The following is a 23,875-nucleotide window of genomic DNA, read 5'->3' on the forward strand; positions in this document are numbered from 1 at the left end:
GCTTGTAGTAAGTCCAGGAGGAGGATCCGCGCAGCCCCCCATCCATTATGAAAATAAGGCCCCGCAGAGGTGGTGGTCCCCGGGACTCTATAAGCCTTAGGAGGGAGGCTCTCTCGCCTTCAACCTTTTTAAAATAAAATGATCCCAGGACATGGCCCACCTGGGGACCCTTTGAAAACATGCGCAGGAGCCCGCACTTGTTTTTTTAATTTTTTTGCAACTAATTATGCGAATTTCACTAATTAGCTGCACATTTTTCTTTGTCCTCCTGGGGGTCCCTCTGGGACCCTGAGATCAAGATTTGGGGGTCGGGATATTCGTACCCTGCCCCCTTTTCTTATTTTCCACTTAATTTTTTAGGGACTCGGCTGAAGCGGAGTCCCAAGATTTCTGCCAAAACTTCCTGGCTGAAGTGTTGGCAATCAATCAGAGCTCTTCTGATTTCTGTACTAGCTCATTATTCACAAATTTGCCGTGATTGTAGATCTACAAATTTGGATTTCCTTTAATTTCTCACAAACTACTGAAATGATTTACACCGAATAACTGAAAGTGTAATCTGCGTGGCCAAATCGACTTTTCTGTCAATTTCGGTGTAATTCTGTCCAGCTGTTCAGGCAACCAGCACGTCTAACGACTCAATGGGAATTAACATGGGAACTGCACTTTTTTTTGCCCCCCCGCCTTTTCTTGGCCCCCCCTGCACAACTAGAATGACGCAAACAAATGATAGACGGACTGCTGACTAAAACATACATTCACCTCCAGTCCTTGATTAAATCCATCGTTCTATAGCTCACCATGCCACCTCAGTTTAGACACAGCCATATGCAAATTAATCTTGACCCTGCTCCTCATGGGAAAAGTCCAGCTAAAACTGTCAAGGCAGAAACAAGGCATTACCCCATATCAGTCAGGCTAGCTTGAATTCAGTGGCATAGGGATGCCCAGACGTGGGGCCCAGTGCTCTTCACGCCACAGGAGTCAAGCTACCATGGCTGAGGAGGGGTGAAATCCCGAAACCGGTCCCAGGATGTAGGGAGGACCAGGTCTGGCAGTTCGGGCTGGACTGTTCCGATGGGGAGCGGCCTCAAGACCGATCTGCATAAGGCTGGGTTTGAACTGGAATGGCATGGGGTGCAAACAAAACAATGGATTTAGACCCAGATTTCTTTACTGGGGTGTATGTTTGACATTGTTCAACATTTTGTCCATCAATTGTATTTTTGCAACATAGAACTACTGGCACACTTTTTTTTGGAAGATTTCGTGAAGATTCGTCAAACGGCGCACCAAAGTGATATGAAAGTCAAAAAACGCTTTTCCTATGGAAACTATTAGCTACCTAGTGGCGATCGCCAGTAGAGAGAGATATATATATAAATATAATTTTTTACACTTGCCTGTATTACCTGCAAAACCTTTGCCACACATATGCCTTTACCATTCATGCCTTTACAAAATTTAAAAAATAATACTTTTAAAACCTTTAACACGCATATGCCTTTATCATTCATGCCTTTAGAACGAAGACATGTGTGATAAAGGCACATTCATAGTAAAAGGCATATGCGCTAACTGCATGCGTGGTAAAGGATATACGTGGTAATGGCTTTGTGGCAAGGGTCACGTGTGGTTATGACCGTGCTGTAATGGCTGTTTTCCTTCTAGAACAATCTATTAGACCCCTTCTGCTAGAAAATGTTTTCTCTCATAAGCAATCGAGATCCGCTTCGTTCAGCATTGAAGCACATCTATGGTGGGGTACCACAAGGTTCACCTTTGAGCCCCACCCTGTTTAACATCTATGATGCCCTTGGGAGGTTCTAATTTTTTCCTTTGACATGAATGTTTATGCATATGCAGATGATATTCAGATCATTCTTAGTTGGTAAAACACCTCCTTCATGCTAAATTCAAAGAATGAATGGCTGCTGTGGCTGAGTACATCAATAGCACCTTGTTTAAGATTTAACATGACAAAACTGAGATTCTTGTGGTTTCATGATCTGCCTACTTGGGTCATCCTTCTACCCCTGCATCCTTTGTAGGCCTGGGCGGTAAGTTTCGTTCCACTCGCAGAATTTGCGGAATTTCTGACCCCAACAGTTTACTCAGCATTGGGAGCAGCCACAGTGGTGTGCTTCTGTCTGGGCACACGGGAATGGAGCTCATCATTGTATTGTGTATTGCCACATAAATTTCAACATGTGATCAGGGGTGAATATGGGGAGCACAAACCCGGGGTAATGTCTTGCATTTCCCATTAAAATATGTAGTTTCCTGTCATCTGAACTCAGCCCTCTTGATCCTGATTAGCTTTTTAATATGCTCCGATTTCGTCCTTAATCAAATGTAATTGTTGCTAATTATTGGATTAGTGACCCACTGTCTGCACTTATCATGTTGTGAACACAGTGCCGTTCCTTCTCTCGAGGAAGCCAGTATGTTGAATTGGACTGTACAGGCGATGAAGTGCCAGTTGGCAGGGCTTTCAGTAGGACAGGACCCACACTTACACATACTACAGCATGACAGGAGTAGTTCAACTGCACAGTACAGTACAGTACTGGTACTGACGAGGAGGAGAACAGTACATCACTCAAACAGTAAGGAACTAGTGATCAGCACGGCAGAACTTTGGATCAGACAGGCACCAGCAGCCCTTGGAAGACAGTCTTGGAAGGGCGGGAAGTATGTTCACTGCTTAGTTTTTAGGTCTCGCCTATGCAGCACGCATGCGCTGCATAGGAGGGCCATTTTGGAATCTATCAGCATTCTGGACAAAAACGTGCACGTTTTGCATTGCTTTCTATTGCAACGTGTGCACGTTTGGCATTTCCCCTTTGCGTGAGCGAGCTTTGGCGACATCTGTTTGTAATTATCTTGCAAAAAGATGGTGCCCCAGCTTGCTCCCGCAAGGGAAACGCTGTGTGTGTCTGGGATACAGGTCTTGTCGGTTGCCTTTCAATTCGATGCCATGCCGCATGCTCCCTGGAAGCAGTAATACTTTTTTTTTTCAGCAACAATCAAATGACTTTAGAAACCAATACTTTGCTGGTCAGTCGTTCACTGTGTGTCAGGATCTCTCTTGTGCCTCAGTCTGTCTTTCTGGAGCAGCTCCTGTGCCTGATCTCTTGTGTGTCTGTATGTCTCTAGTGTTGTCAGTTTGTCTCTCCAGTTAAAGGGTTGCTTTGGGGGCAGAGGGCGAGGGTCGCCTACCAGGGGTCTGTGCCAGCATACTTGCAACCACTCCCACTATAGAAAGTGCTGAGAAAAGGTTGAGTGTGTGGTGGAGCTATATAAAGAATCGTTACAGTGATGGGCAGCACCCCCTACACCTGTAGTTGGCACTGTCTTCCAGTGTCCGCTGTATCTGCACTGGGCGTGCCGCAGTGTGCCACTGGGCGCTCTAAAAATGCAGCTATATCATTAGCGAGCACTGTGCTGCCTTGGCACCGTGCCATGCGGCGCCAACGCCTGTCATGCTCGGGCATATGGGCCGCACAAAGGGGCAGTCATTGTTCCGCAGCACCGCCCTCACTGCGAATTTTTAGGCTCCGGCCCTCACTCTGTGGCATGGTGCCAGGAGCCACTGTGAAGCTCAACGCTTGCCAATTGTTCGGCTTCTTGGCGCTACGCTGCTTGTCCTTTGGCTGGGACCTGTACTTCCCAGGCTCCAAATGCTGTTTCACACAGCTTCCTGACCCTTGCTTGGGCGACACCTGCCTACGGTTTCGAAGGATAGTTCCTAGTTTGAGGCATCATATTCCCCTTGTCATTTCTTCATTGTATAATTTATTAATCGCTCACATCCCTGGTGATGACTAGAAGCGCGGCTGTGTCCTAGAAAGCAACAGGCAAATGTTGTCTCTGCAGGTGGAGGGGGGTTGGCCCTGCTGGGAGTTGGCTGAGGGCGCCACCCTTGCAAATATTTATCTGGCCCTGCTTGTCCCCCCATGAGATTATGTATTCTCACCCCAACAGTTCAGGCGTCTGGCGCCCAAATGGATAATGGGATTAGCACATCTCGCCCAAGGCAGTTTTAGCCGGATCTCAGGCTCCCCTGAAGGTAGGTGTCTCGCAGTCATTGAACTGGGAGGCGATAGTTTTTAAAATCGCTTGATCATGCCACTCAACTGCTTTCTAAATGGTCCAGAGCCGTGAGACATAAGGGGGTCTGCTCAAGATCACACAGACTGTTCAATCCGGGATTAAGACTTTAGATGTATTTTATTTGTTAAACAATGCCATGTCCCGTTCAGGTGCAATAAAACATATAGTAGATTTGTGTTGCTAGATGTGATGGTTGGTCTTGGTCGCTTTTTAGCTTCTCTGAGATTTTGCAGCTTTTTAAACGTAATATACGGACTGTGGTTGTTTATACATGATATGGTTGTGAATAAACATTGTCTACGTTTCACAGTATATGTAGGTGGCCTTTTGCACTGAGCTCTCAGCTGCGGCTGTGAGGAAGGGTAAGAAATGTGGACTCTGTATTAACCTCAAATGGACCTTGCAAAAATGAAACCCAGAGAGAGCCCTGCCGAAATGTTAACATATGTGTGCAGTTATTGTAGGTACACATTCGTCAGATGGTCCTCAGTCGAGTCAGCTACTCTCAAAGGACAGCATCAATGGAAAGTGAAACTACAGGCCAGCCCGTTTACTGTTAAAAAAAATCTCCGCATTACGGGCGAGGTGGTGGTGGTTGGAAGGGGGGGATTCGCTGTTCAGTTATATTTTTAAACCGGAGTTTAGGCCGTTTCTAAGCACTCCCCGAGTTCGGCAGTAATTTTTTGTTCCGTAAATTGTGTAATCTTAGCAACTATAAAAAGCACCAAGGAGTCTTTCAGTTTTGTTGGGCGCTATAAAAAGCGTCTTTTATACTATTGCTTTTGTTGTGGTTATTAATATTATTTATTTATTTTTATTTAAATGATTTATAGAGCGCCTGAATCGCCCCACATGGGGTATCTCCGCGCTGATGACAGTAGAGGCAAGAGATCATAACATTTAAAACAGGAATGTCTTCAGTTTCTTCCTAAAGCTGAAGTAGTTGTGGGTGAGGCGTAATGCCTCGGGTAGCTGATTCCACATTTTGGGCGCCGGTGAAAGAAGGCTTTCCCTCCCCACTTGCGCGAAGGAATATATGTGGTCAATTTGTTAGATAAATATATAGGCCGAAGCCGATGGAGGCCTTTAAAGACTATACAACAAATTTTAAAATGAATGCGTTTACGAATGGGGAGCCAGTGTAATTTGCGAAGGAGAGGGTGGGAGGAAGTGCGACGGGGGGCATTGGTAACCAAGCGAGCTGCTGTGTTCTGGACCACCTGAAGGGTCTGTAGGGCAGAATCTTTGGCCGAGATAAGGAGGGCGTTGCTGAGGTCCAGACGGCTCAGTACCAGGGCATGTATGAGAGTCTTGCTAGTAGTAAGGGGAAGGAAATGACTTTCCGCAGGAGACTGAGGGCATGGAAGCAAGAACGTTTCATGGATGCTATGTGCTCCTCCATGTTTAGCTTATTGTCGACCAATTTCAGCCGTTCCAGTGTGTTTAGCATCAATCGCCTGCCTTTTCAGCAAAACACTGGGAAGGGGCCTCTGCGTCAGGTCTTTTCTAAAGAATCTCTAATAACCCCCTCTCCCTTTTACATCTGAATAATACAATGAATCTTGGCATTAAAAAAATGTACCTTTATAGGTGCACTGAATACAGAAAGAACCGGTTTTTTGTTCCTTTTTTCACAGTAGCAGAGATTTAAAACAAGCATTGGCATAGCCAATAGGTCTCACCTTTGAGACCTTATAAGTGTTTAGTAATCCAGCACAATATCCTTGGTGCAACAACATTAACTGTTGCATGTCTAAACACTTATAAGGTCCCAAAGGCGAGACCTATTGGTTATGCCAATGCTTGTTATTTTTAACCAGTTCAAGGAAAAGACATCCAGAGTTAAAATGGCAAAATATTATTGCCACATAAACGCTGTACTTAGCATGTGGTGTAGTTCTAGAGAATTAGTAATGCATAATTAACTAAGGAAGAATTCAAGAATTGCAACAACGGCGTGGGCTGGGCCAACTTAAGTATGCACTGTTCATTCACAAAAAAAGGCCTTTTGGTCTGTACGCTAGGAAATATTTAGTGACTAATGAAAAAGGAGACAACAAATACCATGGTCACAACCTTTGAAATATCTTGCCTTTTTAAAAATATGTTTCTGCATCACAGCTTTTCTAATGTTATTGTTTTCTTTCACTCGCTGAAGCAGGCAGTGACATGTTTCAAATAGTATCTTTGCTAAACTGCAAAATGACTTGTTTTAACCCAGGAGGATTAGGGAACTGTGTGTGTCAACAGAACCTTAATTATAGAGCGCTGTCTCCCTATTTAATGCAGCTAAGTTACCTGTAATCAGTGCACACACGAGCCTGATACCTGGGCTTAATCACAGGAAAGATGTAACAATTAAAATAAAAATTACACACTTATTAAAAAAGACACCATGTTACGGAATGCAGTATCTGAAATGCGTATATGACTTGCCACTGTATTAACCACCGCTACCTAAACACATGCCTGCAGAGAGTGGATTAAAAGCCCTCTATTTAGACACCAAGACCGTATACCGTTCTAAACGGATGGATGGTTCCTCACCAGTCACCAGCCGTCTATGTTTAACTCAAGTAGGATCAAAATCCACTCTGCGCGGGTGAGGCTCCACAGGAGGAAGTCTATGGGCACACTTACACCTCGCTTGTCCCATCTTTACGGCATTTCAGAAAAGAGCTCACAACACATCTCATCAATGAGTATCTGATCAACCCTAAAAAGGACGCCATCAACCTAGTCTGCCGAACCATGAAAAATCCCATGCAACACCCCGTGCCCAAGCCAGCTACTCAAACGACAAATAGTTTCCTCACCAAATGTTTTCACCTCAATGGCTTAATGCCCCTACTCCAATGCGCTCAGGAATGTTTGTACTATATAAATACCTACACAGGTACAGGCACTTCCACTCAGCCCAACTATCTTACAGGTCTGCAACCTATCTCCCAACTAACGCCTAATACCCACTATTCTTAGTACTTGCTTTTCCTCTAGCACCCTTCAGCAGGCTTCTCAATGAGCGGCATAAATATCAACAATAAATAGATAAATAAATATGTGTGTGACGATCTGTTCGACTACAATGTAATTTTTTTTCCTGTAAATTCATAAACAAAGAGCTTTTTTTAAAAATAATTCCAATTAACATTATTTGAACTATGTAAATTCAATAAAATTATGTTGCAAAGAACCCATTCCACCCCCCCCTTGTTTTTACCACGTCAAATACACAACACTAATAAACCTCCAGTTTGAGTCTAACACTAACTAGGAATCACATGATCACCTCAAATGTTAAACCAAGTGAACTGAAAAAACAAATTACTTACCTTCCAGAACACCTTTTCTGCTAGAGATTTAATCTAGCTGCAAACTCTTTATCTTGTGAAATTTCCCAGGAGCTAGACTGGATCCAGAACCTTTAGCAGGAATTCCCTAAGCATCTGCAGATGGCGTCTGTGGCTCCGCATCGGGTCCAATGGTTTCAGATGTGATGTCAGGCCACTATAAAAGTGGGACCTCTATGCTATGAAGTCAGTCTATTTCTGTCCGCATCGTCTAACGCAGAACCATCAAATTCAGAAGTGCAGTGTGCAGGTGTGCCATGTTTGCAACCTTATTACTAGAATGGGCAGGAGGGTGGGTCAATGAGGAATCTGCAGTTAGATAGGAGTCCCTACCAGAAAAGGTGTTACCGAAGATAGGTAACTTGTTCTTTTGTTAGAGACTTCAAACTGCACATTTCATACCTTGTGTACATATACTACAGCTGTACCTCATCAGATGGTGAGGCTGTTGAATGGCTTAGACCAAGAAACCCTACAGGACAGATCTGGCAAAATGCTGGTCCTGATTTGCATATGGCCATGTCTGAACTGGGGTGGTGGAGTGAGCTAAAGAATGATGATGGATTAAACCCAGATCAGTTGACTGGGGTTGAGTGTTTGATTTGCTCAAGCGCTCCGTCCATCATCCCCTTTGGTATCGCTTTGTTCGCCCTAAGTTGGCTGGGTATGCCCAGACGTGGGTCCCTTGCTCACTTTGCCACTGGATTCAAGCTAGCCTGGCTGATGACGGCTGATTAGTCAGAAACCGGTCCTAGAATGCTTGTTTCCGGTCCATGGAAGACATGGCTTGGCAGTTCGGGCTGGACTGTTCCCAAGATGCTCAGTGTCAGATTAAGTTGCATATGGCCATGTCTAAACTGTGGTGGTGGAGTGAGCTAAAGAATGATGATGGATTAAACCCAGATCAGTTGACAGGGGGTGAGTGTTTGATTTGCTCAAGCGCTCCGTCCATCATCCCCTTTGGTATCGCTTTATTCATCTTAAGTTGGCAGGGTATGCCCAGACATGGGTCTCTTGCTCACTTTGCCACTGAATTCAAGCTAGCCAGACTGATAACGGCTGATTAGCCAGAAACCGGTCCCAGGATGCTTGTTTCCGGTCCAGGGAAGACATGGCTTGGCAGTTCGGGCTGGACTGTTCCCATGAGGCACAGTGTCAGACTGATTTGCATATGGCCATGTCTGAACTGGGGTGGTGGAGTGAGCTAAAGAATGATGATGGATTAAACACAGATCAGTTCAGCTTAAGCGCTCTGTCCATCATCCCCTTTGGTATTGCTTTGGACCTGGTTATAGAGGCAATAATGCTTCGTGAACGTGTGAAAGGATGGCGTATACCAGCCTGACAAATGCTCTTGACAGGCACACTGTAAGCCAGTACAGTGGAATCGGCCTTTCCTTTGGTGAAAAAAATATGCAAGCCTTCTGGAGGATGTTTTTTCGCTAGCCCAAGGCAGATCTTTATGGACAGAACAATCAATCGCAAAATGGTTCTCTTTTGCACCGCTTTACCCTTTTTTCAACAGAAAAGTGAACGTAAATCTTGTCATATGGCCAGTATTCTCTGGCGCCATCCTTGTAAAAATGAAGAGCACTTTTGTGGTCAAGTCAGTAAAGTTGTTCCTCCTGTTTAGAGAGTTTGGGCGGAGTATAGAAAGCTGGCAAAGGTAATGGATTGCCCTATGTGGGCATATAACTTTCAAAAGGAATGCCGCCTTTCCCCGAACACCAGTTTATCTGGAAAGAACAAAGTGTATGGTCGCTGGACACAAGGTTTGGACTTCACTCAGCAGATGTTATTGTGATAAGAACACACTATGTTAATAGTTAACACAGATAAGAAACAACTATGCATAGGTTTGAATAGAGTGCACATCAGCTGATCCAATAAGCTGAAAACAACCTTTAACTGTAGCCACAGCTAGGCCTTGTTTGACCAGTAAAAAGACAAAACAGACGACAAACATGTTGTAAGAGTTAAATATCTCTGCGAGAACACCAGGCAACAACTTCTTCCGACGCCCTCAACATACAGACTTAAGAGGAGGGATGCCTGGCTACCAGAATAATATCAACGACTTTGGGAGGAAGACTGAAAGCGATCAACTGTCGCCACTCAATCTCCATGCATGGAGGTGTAGGTTGAGCTGCATCAGGTACAGGACCCAGTTTTGCTGCAGTGATTGAAGGATCTTCCAAGAGATTGGAGGACAAATGCTAATGGCCAGAAGTTCCGGGTACCACACTCTCATTGCCTAGTCCAGAAACACTAGGAAAACTTTGGCCTGGGGTTTCCTGATTTTTCTTAGAACTCTGGGCAGGAGAGGGTGGGGCAAAAAGGCATACAGGAATCCTGATCCCCAATTCAGATGGAAGATGTCTCACAGGAAGGACTTGCCTGGGAACTCTAACGTGCAAACGTTTGTACACTGCACGTTCGCTGTGGTGGGAAATAGATTGAGACGACATATTCCTCATGGCTGGAATATGCAATGGGCTCTCACCGAATACAACTATCATTCGTGATCCACTAGATACCGGTGACTGAGGTCACCTACCCTGGGCATTTAAAGATTGGGGAGATGAACTGAGCATTCAGGCACTTCCAGAGGCGCAGAGTCTCCTGGCACTGGACCCATGACCGTATTCAGCGCTGATTGTTGCAGTACCTCATGGTGGTATTGTTGTCTGTGAGAACTTGTACCCGTTCCCCCTTGATGGTCGGGAGGATCACCTTCAGTGCAAAACAAATCCCTCACAACTCTAGTAAGTTGATGTGGGGGTAAGCTTCTACCAGAGACCAGAGTCCTCTGATCTTCACCTGTCCCAGATGATCTGCTCAACCCAGCAACAATGAATCTCTGACACCTGAATGTAATCTGACAGATTGCATTTGTGGTAAGCCCCCTACAAAATCAGATTGCACTGCAGAGACTGCATGTTCCAACTGGTATGGTCCACAAGCAGGAAGGAGAAAACCAAAAAGCCTCAGAGCCACTCTCACTGAGTACCAGTCCAAGGGTTAAAACATTGGGATCTTAGCACAAATATACTGCACTGAGTGAAGTTGAGGAAAGCTTAAAAGGGCACGGTTTCCAGGATGGCTATGACAAAGGGGAGCTGTTGTGAAGGAGTCAGTTGCAACTTCGGCCCACGGATGGAGAAACCCAATGTGAATAGGTAGTCTGGAGGTGGTTTATGACTGTTTAAGGTGAGCCTCCCTTCAGTAACAAGTAATCGAGGTATAGGCAGACTGGTATTCCCAATAGGGCAGTGACTGCTGCCAACACCTTCGTGGAACCCAAGGGGCACAGGTCATGGCAAAGTGGAGCACAGAGAAATGAAAGTGCTCTTCAGCTAGCTGGATCTGCAGATAACAGTTGTGGGACTGAAAGAAGGGGATGTGAAAATATGCATCATGCATGTCAAGCACCACCATCCAGTCACCTGGATCTAGGGCGGACAGAACTTGGGTCAGGGTGAGCATCTTGAACTTGTCCTTGTTGAGGAAGAAGTTCAGAGGGTGGAGATCTAAGATGAGGCGAAGGCCTAAGTCCTTTTCCAGCACCAGGAAATAAAAGGAATAACAGCCAGTCCCAATCTCTAATGCAAGCACCCTCTCTATTGCTCCCTTGGTCAAGGGTGACTGAACTGCTTTGCAGAGTATGAACAAGTGGTCCTCTGTGAGGTTTTGCAGTGTGGGGCGCATATCCAGTGGATAGGACAGAAAGGGTAGGGAAACACCATGCTCTACGATCTGGAGCACCCATTAGTCCGATGTGATACTCCTCCATCCGGGGAGGCAAAAGGTGACCCAACCTCTTATTGGCTGATGGTATGGTGCCAAGGACAAATTAAAGCGGTTTTGCAGCTGCGGGGTTAAGGAGTTGTGCCTGCCCCTTAACGTTGCCAGCCGGCTCCCTGGCCTCACCCCTGAAAGGGCTGGGAGACCTGTTGCTGCTGAGGTCCATACTAATGCTGCCTCTGTAGATATCCCCTACCCAAGTCACAAAAGGTGTGTGGATGTTGGGGGAACTGCTGAACTGGGCACAGAGAGTGAGCGGTGGCTTTGCTCTCCTTAAATTTCTGGAGGGTTGAATTAGCCTTCGTCCCGGAGTTTCAAGCCATTCCATGGCATGTCCATTAGGGACTGCTAGTTGTACGAGAGAAGCCAATGAATTGGATCCAGATATGCTGCCTAAGTATCACTCTAGTGCCAAATGCCCCAACCAAAGCAGCCAGTTGTGTCCAGGTCAGAACGGATTGCATATTTCGCAGCATCATGTTATTGAGGAGCAGATGTAAAAGGGTAAGCTTAACCTCCTCTGGGGCATTTGACAATACATTTGCCACGCTATATGAATACTGTCCCAGGAGGCACGAGTGGTTTAACGATCATTGAGCAAGGCTAGCACTGGACAAAACATGTTTTGGTAAATTTTACATCTGTTTGGATTTGCTGTCAAGTAGAGAGGCGAGAAAAGAGTTGGGGGTCTGGTGGCAGAATGATGCCTGCACCACAAAGCTCTTGGGGTGATATGTGAAGCCTATATCCCTGGAAGCAAGCCTGTGCCCTCCTGCTACCTTTCTTTTGACCAGTGGGCAAGATACGGGTTGTGCCTAGGTGCCCAAGAGTACATGTACTAGGGTCTCTTTGAAAGGAAGTGGAAGTTACTGAGTGATCGCTGCTGAGTTTAGAACCTCTATCAACATGTTGGTCTTTACCTCATGCATTGGTAGGTTAAGATCTATAACTTTGACCACCCTCCTGATGACTGTGGCAAAGGAGGCGGTTTCTTCAGTTACCATAGGGTTAGGCAAATTTAGGTCGATGTCAGGGGAGGTATACAACTCGCTGGCATCTTGCAGGCCCTCAAAAACATTCTCTCATCATAAAATGTATTCCCTTCAACTTCCTGGTCATAAAACCGCTGAGCTGCAGCAGAAAAGATAAAATAACACAGTGGAGATCGTGAGGTCGAGTTTCCGAATCCAATAAAACAATCAGATCTGGGTCTGGTGTCCGTAACAAGTTCAGGCTCTAGCACTCAGTAGCTTATGTCTCCGTATGGAGGATGGTGTCATGCTCCAAGGCGGGTTTGACCTCACCTGGAAGTTGACTGGTGAAGTGATGTCAGAGCCTGGTGACGGCCGTCTTATACTGCCCCTGACGGCAACATCTGGAACCCACGGAAACAACACTGAGCCACACAATGCCACCTGCCGACGAGCCAGGGAATTGCTATTAAAGTTTCTGGATCCAGTGTGGCATATGGGTAGGCCTGGGCGGTAAATTCCGTTCTGCTTGCAGAATTTGGGTAATTTCGCGTTCCGCAGAGAACGCGAAATTGCCCAAAATTCAGCGTTCCGCGACTTCGTGAAATTTTTTGCTTGTTTGCGTTCTCAAATGCGTGTTTGCGAGATATTTCCCTCCGAGCACGCAAACAGTGATTGCAAACAGTAAAAAAGCATCGCGAACAAGCAATTCTGCGTTTGCGGAATTTCTGCGTGTTCGCTGAGATTTTTTTTACCATTTTGCAGAGATTTGCGTAAAGCGATTACGCAAATTCCGCCCACCCCTACATATGGGGAAATTCACAAGATGAGGAATCTGCAGTTAGAAGCCTCTATCGGAACTGCATGTATAAGAAAAAAGTAAAATAAACATTACTATAAACCATATGATTTGGAACATGCAATACTAGGATAATACTAGAGAATTAATCAAAGTGATATTGGGGCCTTCATACTAGGAAGTTAAACTCTGTGCTACCAGGAGTGAGAAAAGGAATGTACCGTATTTGAGGCCTTTCCAGTAGTTTATTTTCCGACTTGCGTGATGTTTTCTAGATGTCTGCATCATGCAGTGCTTTTAAAAACAATCTTGTCTTCGCAAAAAAAAAAACTACAGTGCATTTGCCAAAAGAAACTGTGGCTCACATACAGGTGATGTGTCAAAGGGTGAGCAACCCAATAAACCCTTGCGGGCTTGGGCAAGGTATGTAGACAAAAAGGCCGGCAAGGGATTTTGTTTTTTAAGATCTTTCCAGCACCTTTAGGACTTGTTGTGTAATCACAGTACCTAAGCAAGAATTCAATCCGTGGCTGTTAAATTACAAAAAACATAGGATGTTACCACACTAACATCACGATAAAGCATAAATGCTCAATAAAACAAGGAACCAGGGTTTATTGTCTGAAAGTTATTATTAAACTTAAAGGCAAAGTATCTGTACAAAAACAATGAATGATCACAAAGAAAATAGGGTGCATACATGGATATACAATAAGGATATTCAAGGTTTTGGTTGCTTTTCCTTGGACATATCCAAATTAAAGTCCAGACTGCTGCGTCACAGTGGTTGGTTGATCTTATGACCCGAAGTCAGAAGAAAATCGAAAGATGACTTAGGGACAATATTAGGCAGAATTGGACTGAACAGGTCGACGTTTCGGTCTTATTATGGTTATTTTTAAGACCATCATCAGGACTACAAAGTGATGTATAAAATTGATGACCCTTTTTAGCAATATGGACGGTGTCAGTTATAAAAATCTTGATGGCACCGGTGCTTGTAAATAATTGCACTGGGGTTGGGCACAGAGTTGAATCCAAGGTGCCAAGGTTAAACTTGCCACAATTTAGGCGCAGTAGAAGATGGAATCTGACAGATAGTCCACTTTAGAATAAAGATCAGCTGTCACAGAATACGAGTTGGAATGAATCACCAGTCGAACATCAATGGAGTACGGTCATCGCCCTGACCGTACTCCATTGATGTTCGACTGGTGATTCATTCCAACTCGTATTCTGTGACAGCTGATCTTTATTCTAAAGTGGACTATCTGTCAGATTCCATCTTCTACTGCGCCTAAATTGTGGCAAGTTTAACCTTGGCACCTTGGATTCAACTCTGTGCCCAACCCCAGTGCAATTATTTACAAGCACCGGTGCCATCAAGATTTTTATAACTGACACCGTCCATATTGCTAAAAAGGGTCATCAATTTTATACATCACTTTGTAGTCCTGATGATGGTCTTAAAAATAACCATAATAAGACCGAAACGTCGACCTGTTCAGTCCAATTCTGCCTAATATTGTCCCCAAGTCATCTTTCGATTTTCTTCTGACTTCGGGTCATAAGATCAACCAACCACTGTGACGCAGCAGTCTGGACTTTAATTTGGATATGTCCAAGGAAAAGCAACCAAAACCTTGAATATCCTTATTGTATATCCATGTATGCACCCTATTTTCTTTGTGATCATTCATTGTTTTTGTACAGATACTTTGCCTTTAAGTTTAATAATAACTTTCAGACAATAAACCCTGGTTCCTTGTTTTATTGAGCATTTATGCTTTATCGTGATGTTAGTGTGGTAACATCCTATGTTTTTTGTAATTTAACAGCCACGGATTGAATTCTTGCTTAGGTACTGTGATTACACAAGAAGTCCTAAAGGTGCTGTAAAGATCTTAAAAAACAAAATCCCTTGCCGGCCTTTTTGTCTACACATACAGGTGAGGCAGAATCACGGACATTGTAAAAAAAATTTTCTATGTGACTAGTTGACCATTACGGAAACCAGATAAATCAATGGACTTGAGGGCCAAAGTAATGTCTAAGTGTTTCAGAATGGCGTACCCATGCTGAACAAACAGCAGACCATTAAAATGATATCTAACTTTTACAACTGCTCTGGCTGTCGAAGTTCTCCCTCAATTGTGTTCAACAAGGCACTGTATTAATATCCGCGAAACCTAGGGAGGTTCAATAAAATTCAAAGTGTAAAACAGGTGTCCCCAAACCGGTCCTTGAGGGCCTGATCCAAGCCATATTTTTTGGATATCCCCATTGAGATACATGTAGTAATTTTAAAAATCTGGCATGGATCCGGCCCTCCAGGACCGGTTTGGGGACCCCTGGTGTAAAAGGTTGCAAGTGTGTTGTTTCTGTATGTTCCAAACAAGCCTGAAGAAATCTTTCAAGAATGAGCATGTTGTCAGGTGGCAAGTACATGAAAGAACAGATTAAGAGGGCAGGAGATGGGATTAACATTCCCTTACAGAGACCACCAACAAAACTGAAGTTCCCATCAGCTGGTGCAGCTTTCTTGGCCCTCTACTTAACAGAGATGTCGTTTAACAGGTTTATGTGGCTGTAATTTAAATATTCAGGAAACAACTCTTTTGGTTCAGCTCAAACATGGCTAAGAGAAAGAAAAGTCATTTGCTCAATGCAGGCAGTGAGGTTGGAAAAAGCCTTCAGTGTTGTATGAGGCCAATTTAGAAGGCAGGTTTCTCACAGAGCCCAGGCAGTGCACTCTGGGCACATTTGGGACTGTGCTAAATTGCATAGAGTTTCTTATCAAAGTTTCCAAAAGTTAACTGGCAGACATGCACAGGCCAGGTACATTAGTGCTTGAGTGGCTCAATATTGCAAGGGTGTCCGAGATGAATACCTTAGTCACCAACCATGTCCCTAGAAGAGAGGTGAAAATTAGTTAAAAGCTAGAAAGCCTGGTTGAATGCCTCAAATGTTAACGTGAAGTCCGGCATTGTTCTTCATAGGCTGGCAGTGTCTTGAACAAGTCCAATTTACAACTCCATATGAACTCTGATGAATGAGAAGAAGCTATATATGGTTAAAGACTCAATATGAATGTCATGGAATAAATGTGCTTACATCACCCACAAGGAAATGGTTGACTGCCCTTTTTTCAATCTTGCTAGCAAGGTTGATAGCATGCAAACAGTCTTAACACCAAAAGCAGCCATATGACCAACGTGATACAATGGCTCCACATGTGAAGGATGTTGTCCATCTGATTTGTGACTAGCTCTGCTCCCTCCCAGTGCCTAAGAAAACTATGATGAACTAGAGTCTCTACTATGGATGAAGATCCAACGTGTTCTTTTACATAAAGAACCCTTGAAAAAGACGGATTCTGTAAATGTCTTTATATTATGCAGTCTACAAAGCATTGTACCTTCTTGCATAAGGCATCTTGGCGCAAGCTCTGGGCAGTCACGAAGCAAGGACTAACACAACAGCTTTTTTATTCAGAACCTTAACAGTATTGCATCATTAGAAATACAGCCTTTTCAGTCACCTAGATACCTATAAATGATTATCCCATAACCTAAACGTAAAGGAAGATCAATTCAATCTTTTGCGGTCACTATGAAAAAGCATGGCATTGACTTGGAATGATACAAAGGTGAGTCAGAGAATTCATTTCAAGGGTTCCAAGCAACTTGAAAAAAAAAACATTTGTGGAAGCTGTACGTGTCTCAGAATGCCTTAAGAGCAAAGAAAAGTGAACAGTAATGAGAAATGCCCATATAAGAGTGAGCAAGTCCAAATTGATGACTTCTGAAAACAATTTATTGAACGATATTGACTCCTAGAAAGAGAAGCATCAGCCACAAGGCTGTCGAGAGAAAATAATCTTCCTAAATTAAGACCAGGATTTGTGCTAAAACTGCCATCATTTATTATAGAAAAAAACTTAAAGATCTAGCGATACATGGAAAAATATCTTCCATGGAAACCTATCTTTGTTAACTCGGCTCCCGACAGTCATATGCAAAGAATCCAAAAAATCCCTTAGTACAAATGTATATCTGCTAGAGTTAGGATGGATATGCTAGAAACAGGGCTGGCTAAGAGTGTCACATATTTTAAACGACTGATAAAACAATACAGCTCGAAATCACAGTTCCTAGAATACCAAATTCGAGAGCAAACCAGTGTTCAAAGCTGGCTGTCATGCTCATTTAGATTGATCTAAGATCCTGGTCCTGTGTATATTTTTAAGACCTGGTGCCTTCCAGAAAATTAATGCTTATTTTATTTATTTTATTTATATATTTATAGAGTGCACTGTCACCTAACAGGTAACCTGGCGCTAAACCTCTCCTGACAAAGAAAAGCTGCTACCGAAATGGCTAGAACAATGACTACTGATTACAAAGGAAAAGCTAGGTTTTTACGGATTTCCTGAAAAGCATTAAATCAATAGTAGTCTTCAGAGGCAGGTAATTTGTTCCAAAGCTGTGCCGCTTTAACCATTAAAGCGAGTCCACCCTGGCTTGCTTTCTATAATGCCGAAATGCATAGAAGATTTGCAGTCGATGAACACAAGTTCCTGCTAGAGATGCATCCCTGAAACGCTTTAAAGACTATGCAAAGTGATTTAAAAGGTATCCTTTGTTTTATTGGAAGCCAGAGAAGTCCTTCAAGGCAATTGAGAAGGATTACATTCTTGGCCAATTTAATGCTAGTTTTGCAGCTGCAGCTTGAACTCTGCAGTCTATCTACTAAAAAGTCTGGTGCTCAGCAGCAGAGCATTGCAGTAGTCGAGCCTGCTTAGAATGGCACTCTGCAATGTCAGTGCTCTGGCTTGAGAGGGTAACATCGGTAGAAGTTTCCTTAAGTTAATGGATCAGCATAGCGTCTCGCACCATACTGATAGTAAGAAATCTGTGTCTACTCATTATATATGCATGTGTATATATACACCAAGGGTACAGCATGATGTGCAAGCAACAACAGGGCAGAGCATCAATTCTGAACAGTAAACATTAAAGAACAGCATGGTTGATCAAGAAAAAGACAAAGCCAGAGAACGAAGTGACAGAAGGATCTAAGTTTCACAGCTGCATCTGTCTCTAAACTTTAGAAAATGTGGAACACTTTGAGGATGAGGCCACGAACAGTTCGACAGACAGTGAGACTTTTCAGCAACAGAGGGTCTTCTGTACTGGTCTTGTCGCCTGAGGGGCTGTTAGTGTTCTTACTAGGAAGGAGGGATACCTCTGTGTCCAAAGAGGTTTCAGAAGAGTGCTGGCAGAATTGGCCAACTCTGGTCAGCATGAATTGGTGACAATAGTGTCTACGTAGAGAGGGTCCATCGTGTATGCGACCTCCAAAGTGCATATTATTCTGGACTTGTGTTAAGTGAGAATGAGGTCCAGGCAAGAATGACAGACTGTGATGAAAGGGGATGATTAAGTTGGCGTTTTATTTTAAATAATTGAGAGTGTGGGAGGGCGAGCGAGTTTTGATAGTCATGTATCCTGGAAATACCTTTACAGAGACCACTAATCAGATGCCTGAGTGATGAAGGTACTGGGTTGAGGCATCTGAGGTTCATCCTGTGTTTACATAATGGTACTGGTCTGCCCAGTCTCTATAGGCTGATGTTAACATTATGCTGCTGCTACTTAGCGAGTTGGTTGTATTTTTCATGCTGTACATTTTCCACGTTCTTCCTCATCCCCCCTTCTTTGTTCCACTGGTAACATGGATTCAATGAGGCAGTGTGCACTGAAGCCTCCATCAATATGAAACAATTTGGAGCCATCCCAGAGATAACCTTTGTAGACCAACTGACCCTCCAGTGTACAGTTATGGTACATTTAGGCAATTTATGCCATATCAGTAGGTTTAATCTTAGCAGTACAGTGCATTCGGTTTGCCAGTTACAAAACAAAAATAGGCCATCTACAAAAATAAAATACTGAACTAATGGTGACCTTCAATTAACAAATGACCTTTCAGACGTCTTATGCTAAGAGGGAGACCTGCAATGCATATGGGCTAATTTTTGTATCTTCTCACTTGCTACGTTTATTGCATGATTGATAAAATATATGAAAAACTCTGTGTCCAAACTGCTTCTAAGGCATTGTTTCTGAACAGGTTCAAACCCTGCAGCAGAAGTCTGTTTCCCTTGCAGAGTAACAATTCATTAATAATATTTATTTACTGTGTTTATGATTATTGTGACAATTAAAACAACACACAGAACCCCTAAAGTATCAGGATACCTCCTAAAAGAGCGATGCATTCTGGGATACCAAAACAGTGGGAGGCATGAAGAGACTCCACATTGTAAACATTTCATTTTTGGCCATGATGCCACAAAACAGGTCACACATAAGAGTGGTGTTGTATTTACACATTGTACAAGTCTGCTTTATTCGTTGTCTCTACTTTACTTGCACCCCTACTCAAATTTATGTCGAGTTTTCTCACTTTCCTGTCATTCATCTCTGCCCCTTTCCATTTTAAGGCTAGTTACATCTTTTCTATCCTGATATTTGTACTCGTTCAATTGCCCTGGAAAATCTTTCAATGGTCCTGACCAGTAGATAACTAAGTTTGTACACTGGTGTGTGTTAGATTTTTCAAAGATGTCAGTAATTATGAGTATTAAGATTCATGTATGAATTTAAATGCCCTTTCAGTTTTCTAAAGTTCCCCGAGTTGGCTACCTACCTAGTGACTGAGTAGTCAATAAAAGCAAGAGCATCACGAACATATTACGTGAAGAGGAAGCCTATACTAAAGGAGGCATTTTTGTCACTTGTGGCAGCGATATAGCTGTGATTGGCCCTTTCTTCTTTACATTAGAAACCTTTTTTTTAAAATCGTTAGGAGTTTTAAAATGTTTTTGACTGATTTGTAGGCAAATTAAAACTAATAATGTATTTCACTCACCTGGCACAATAATGTCTCCAAATCCTAACAAGGAAAAGGGCATTCCACACAAAGTTAGTGCAGAGTACTCTAGCCTGGGCACCCTAATAACCACTGGCAACTGAAGAAATAGAAGAAAAACAAACGTAAGTCACACTTAAGCGTACAGGAGCACATCATATAATTTAGGAAACTCGAGGTAAACAAAACTGAGCTATACTTAGTCATCTAATGTGTGTCTAACGTGCAAAACAAAAATAGACTACAACTAGCCCAACAAAAAGTGACACAGGAGAGGTTAAGAGTCTAAAAAAATGAAGCCATGAAAGAATAAACCAGATACATAGTGAATGTTTAATGTTCCTGTGTTTAGAAATTCAGGACAGAGGAAGAATGCTTGAGGCTTAACAAAAATGTTTTCCAAAAGTACGATGCATTTGATTAAAGTCGAGTTAACTTGATTGAAATTGAATCCTTACTTTCTCTCTAGTAGTGGAGTGTTCAGCGGGGACTTCCACCACGGTTCCATCACCCTAGGATTAAATCCAAGTCAAAATATTACATTTTTAAAAAATACAGTAATGAATCAATGTTTTGCGAATTATGCTAAAATTCAATCAGAACCAAACTATCTAAACCCAACATTAAACCTCAGACGCAAAACAACTGTTTTCAGCCATTTGCCCAAGTTCACTTGAGACTCTCATGCTAGGTTCATCTCTGGTTGTGCTGGTTATAAATACTCCCGAGATGTACTACAACTTGAGTGTACAGATTAAAATGTTTGAATTATTTGGCGACAAACGGACTATTACATATTTGTGCATGAAGACGTGTACGTGCTATATACAGTTGCCATATTTAGCCCTATTAAATCATTACTATTCCGTTTTATTTAGACATTCGCCTCAAATATGTAATATTAGCATACATGATGTGTTTCTACTTAGGGCCCGATTAAGAATTGTTTGGCGGTGGGGGAAGGTCGGGAGTGAGGGGAGTGACACGGGTGTTTGGTGGAGGGCGATGGTGTCTGGATTCACTAATTCAAGGTGTTAATTGCACTTGTACACCATGTTATTATGAGATATTGGGATTAACTATGGGCACCGTAAATTACCAGGTCCTTTTCTGCAAGCGATTCCCCATTCCATGGACAATTTAGCTCTTCTTTACCACCTGCAATTGTAAATGGAAGTGTTTGATGTTTGCAATGTGTGGAGGGTGTCAGGAGGCATGGAAAGCTGTGGGTTGGATGGGGAAAGAGTAGCATACTTCCCTATGATGTAGGAGGGGGGTCAGGCAGGGGCCTGGCTGTCTTGAGCTTGCAGCTCCTGTCCTATCCCCATGCAATTTTACTGGCCGGAATTTAGCAGGTCCGGAATTTCTGGGCCAGGTAAATCTCTGTGTGGGAATACTAGCCGTCTCATGATCAGGCAGGGCTGTATCCCACCCAGGGATAGAGCTTCGGTAGACTTGTGTTTGGGACATTAGTTTATTTCTTTAAGCACACAAGTACGGGCCTTTTGAACAAGCAGTCGGTAAGGGGCTCACAGAAAACATTCTCTCAAAAAAATATGTCCTTCTCTTGGGCTTTTTCTATATTTAGTACATTTGTTCGCACCTCATTCCTGCGGATATGACCCTTCTATACGTGGACTAGATTTAGTGGCTGATTTTCCATATTGCTTTAGTATGTTTCTTTATATATTTGTCTTTTCGAAAATATATTTATATGTTTATTTATTTTTATATACCGCAAACATTGCGCAAAGGTGCTACAGAGCTTTTCAAGAGAAATAGAGCATAACAAAAAATAGAAAATTTCATAATTCAAAGATATTGATTCATTCGAGTGTAAGAACAGATCACTACTTAAGGCACAAAATTACATTATCCGAAGATGAAGGTACATTTAAAAAGCCATGAACACTGGAGTATAGAATATGCTGCAGTCCTAAAATCTGCATTACAAGGCGTAGACTGGTATTATGTTATGGATGCAGATTAACGGAATGGAAGTAGTATAGTAAATCTGAGAGGTTAAAACTGGGGATGAGAGGTTAGCAAACATGTCTTTGAAGGAAAGCCCTCAGCTCAGATGTAGAGATAATCTTCAAAGTGTGGTGCATATGTTGGAGGTAAGGAGTTCCATATTCTGGTTGCGCTTCCTACGAAGGATTGAGCGACAAGTCATTCCTTTTTTAAACGTTAGGGGTTCTAGCAACAATGCTTCAGCATTTTCCAATGGACTAGTGCCCCTAGATAGTTTACGTTCGTCATCCAGGTAATGTGGAGTGGATGTGGGTAGAGTCTTATGAGTGAAAAAAAACTATCTTCTAAGGCCTTAGCTTTTTTAGGCTTCCAGTGGAGAGTAACCAGCAGCAGTCAGATGTGGTCATTACTTTTGGCCCCATACAGTAAATGTGCTGCTGAATGGAGTGATTAAAGAGGAGTGGGGCGACAAGTCAAGAGAGAGTTACAGTAGCCGATTCTGGAAAGCACCAGTAATTGAATAAAAGTTATCAGATATTGTTCTAAAATGTAATGATAAATTACCCAGAGAAGACAAGATATTTCTAGCTATGCTGTTGATTTGCAATTTTTAAGTTGAGCCTTTTCTTTAGGAGCCTTTTATGTTGAATTACGCTCAGGGATTTGTCACTGCTAACAATAGTGAATAAAAAATAAATAGCTATAAACTGGGATTGTGAGGCAATACCACAGCTGGAATGTTCATGAACTGACAGGTTGAAAGCGTAGGTCTTTATCACATGCTGATTACGATATTCCAGGTAAAAATGTTCAGGCTACTGTGATATTGTTATGACAAAGGGTGATTTTTAAAAGAACAAAAATACCGGCTCGCAATCATGATGACAGCCATTTATTAATTATTTTTCTACAAGCTATTAAGAGTAGCCTCACTCTATTGCTGGAGTCAAATGTCAGCACTTGTTACAACCTGTCAATCTGCAGTCTAGTATGTTTAGTGTTTGTCCTTGACTTGACAGGGACATCAGTAAATGAGCTTTGGTACTGCACCTTGCTACCAAACGTTGCTTAAACCTGCTCGTGGAGCATTGAATGCTTCATAAAGACTGCACGCGCAAGCTGTTTGTTAACAATGCACCACAAGCATTTGCAATGTAATAGGTCTCGCATTTACGAGAGTTTAAGCTATTGGCACTGCAATAGCTGAAACTCAAGCAAATGCGAGACCTATTACATTGCAAATATTCGTTTTTTTACCAGCACCCATGGGGCGCTTTCACATTCATAGAGGCCGCGCCCATTTCTTTACACAAACCGCATCTAAAGAAAGGGGCATGTCAGATATTAAAGTGAAACCGCGGTAAGGGGACTTTGACAAAAAAAAAAAAGATCTGTTTATCAAGTTAACATACAGATGATGTTTTTTTTGTGTAAAAGCGCTCAAGCCGCGCTTTCACTTTAATGTCGGCCGCATACCTTTCTTTAGATGCGGTTTGTGTAAAGAAAGGGGTGCGGCCTCTATGAATGTCAAAGCGTCGCATAGCAGCTAGTAAACAAAAAAATACATAAATAAGTACGCATGGCCATTAAATGAGGACCCTGCTGCTAAAATAAATAAACGTAGCCGCTATGGTTAAAGTGGACCACCAATAGTAAAAATTCGAATTAAAAGCAAGCGGTGTGCTCTGAGGTAGTGGGTGGAATTGGGGAAGCGCATTAAAGAAAATAGTGCTTACCGACTTATAAAGCAGACCATGTAACACCACCAGTGAAAGGTCCACTCATTATGGGAGGTAGCAAATGCAGACCAGGCGGTACTAAAGAGCGACAAACAAGCCTAATACCTCAGAAGCCAGCGTTTACGAAGGAAAATGACATAAGCCAATTAAAAATATGGGCGGAGAGTATGACTTCAATGCCATACT

The 23,875-nt window shown here is 42.9% G+C and overlaps 1 protein-coding gene across 1 annotated transcript in view; it reads right to left on the reverse strand.

The window, feature by feature from the left end:
- Positions 1-23,875, reverse strand: part of SPPL2A (signal peptide peptidase like 2A) — a 311,837-nt gene that overhangs the window by 65,308 nt on the left and 222,654 nt on the right. The window contains exons 12-13 of the mRNA XM_086958253.1: positions 20,435-20,488; positions 19,977-20,076 (exon numbers count right to left, since the gene is read on the reverse strand). Coding sequence (XP_086814379.1) covers positions 19,977-20,076; positions 20,435-20,488 — 154 coding nt within the window. The remainder of the gene's footprint in view (positions 1-19,976; positions 20,077-20,434; positions 20,489-23,875) is intronic.

This window comes from Lissotriton vulgaris, chromosome 2_1 (assembly GCF_964263255.1).
Source record: "Lissotriton vulgaris chromosome 2_1, aLisVul1.2, whole genome shotgun sequence".
NCBI classification, from domain to species: Eukaryota; Metazoa; Chordata; class Amphibia; order Caudata; family Salamandridae; genus Lissotriton; species Lissotriton vulgaris.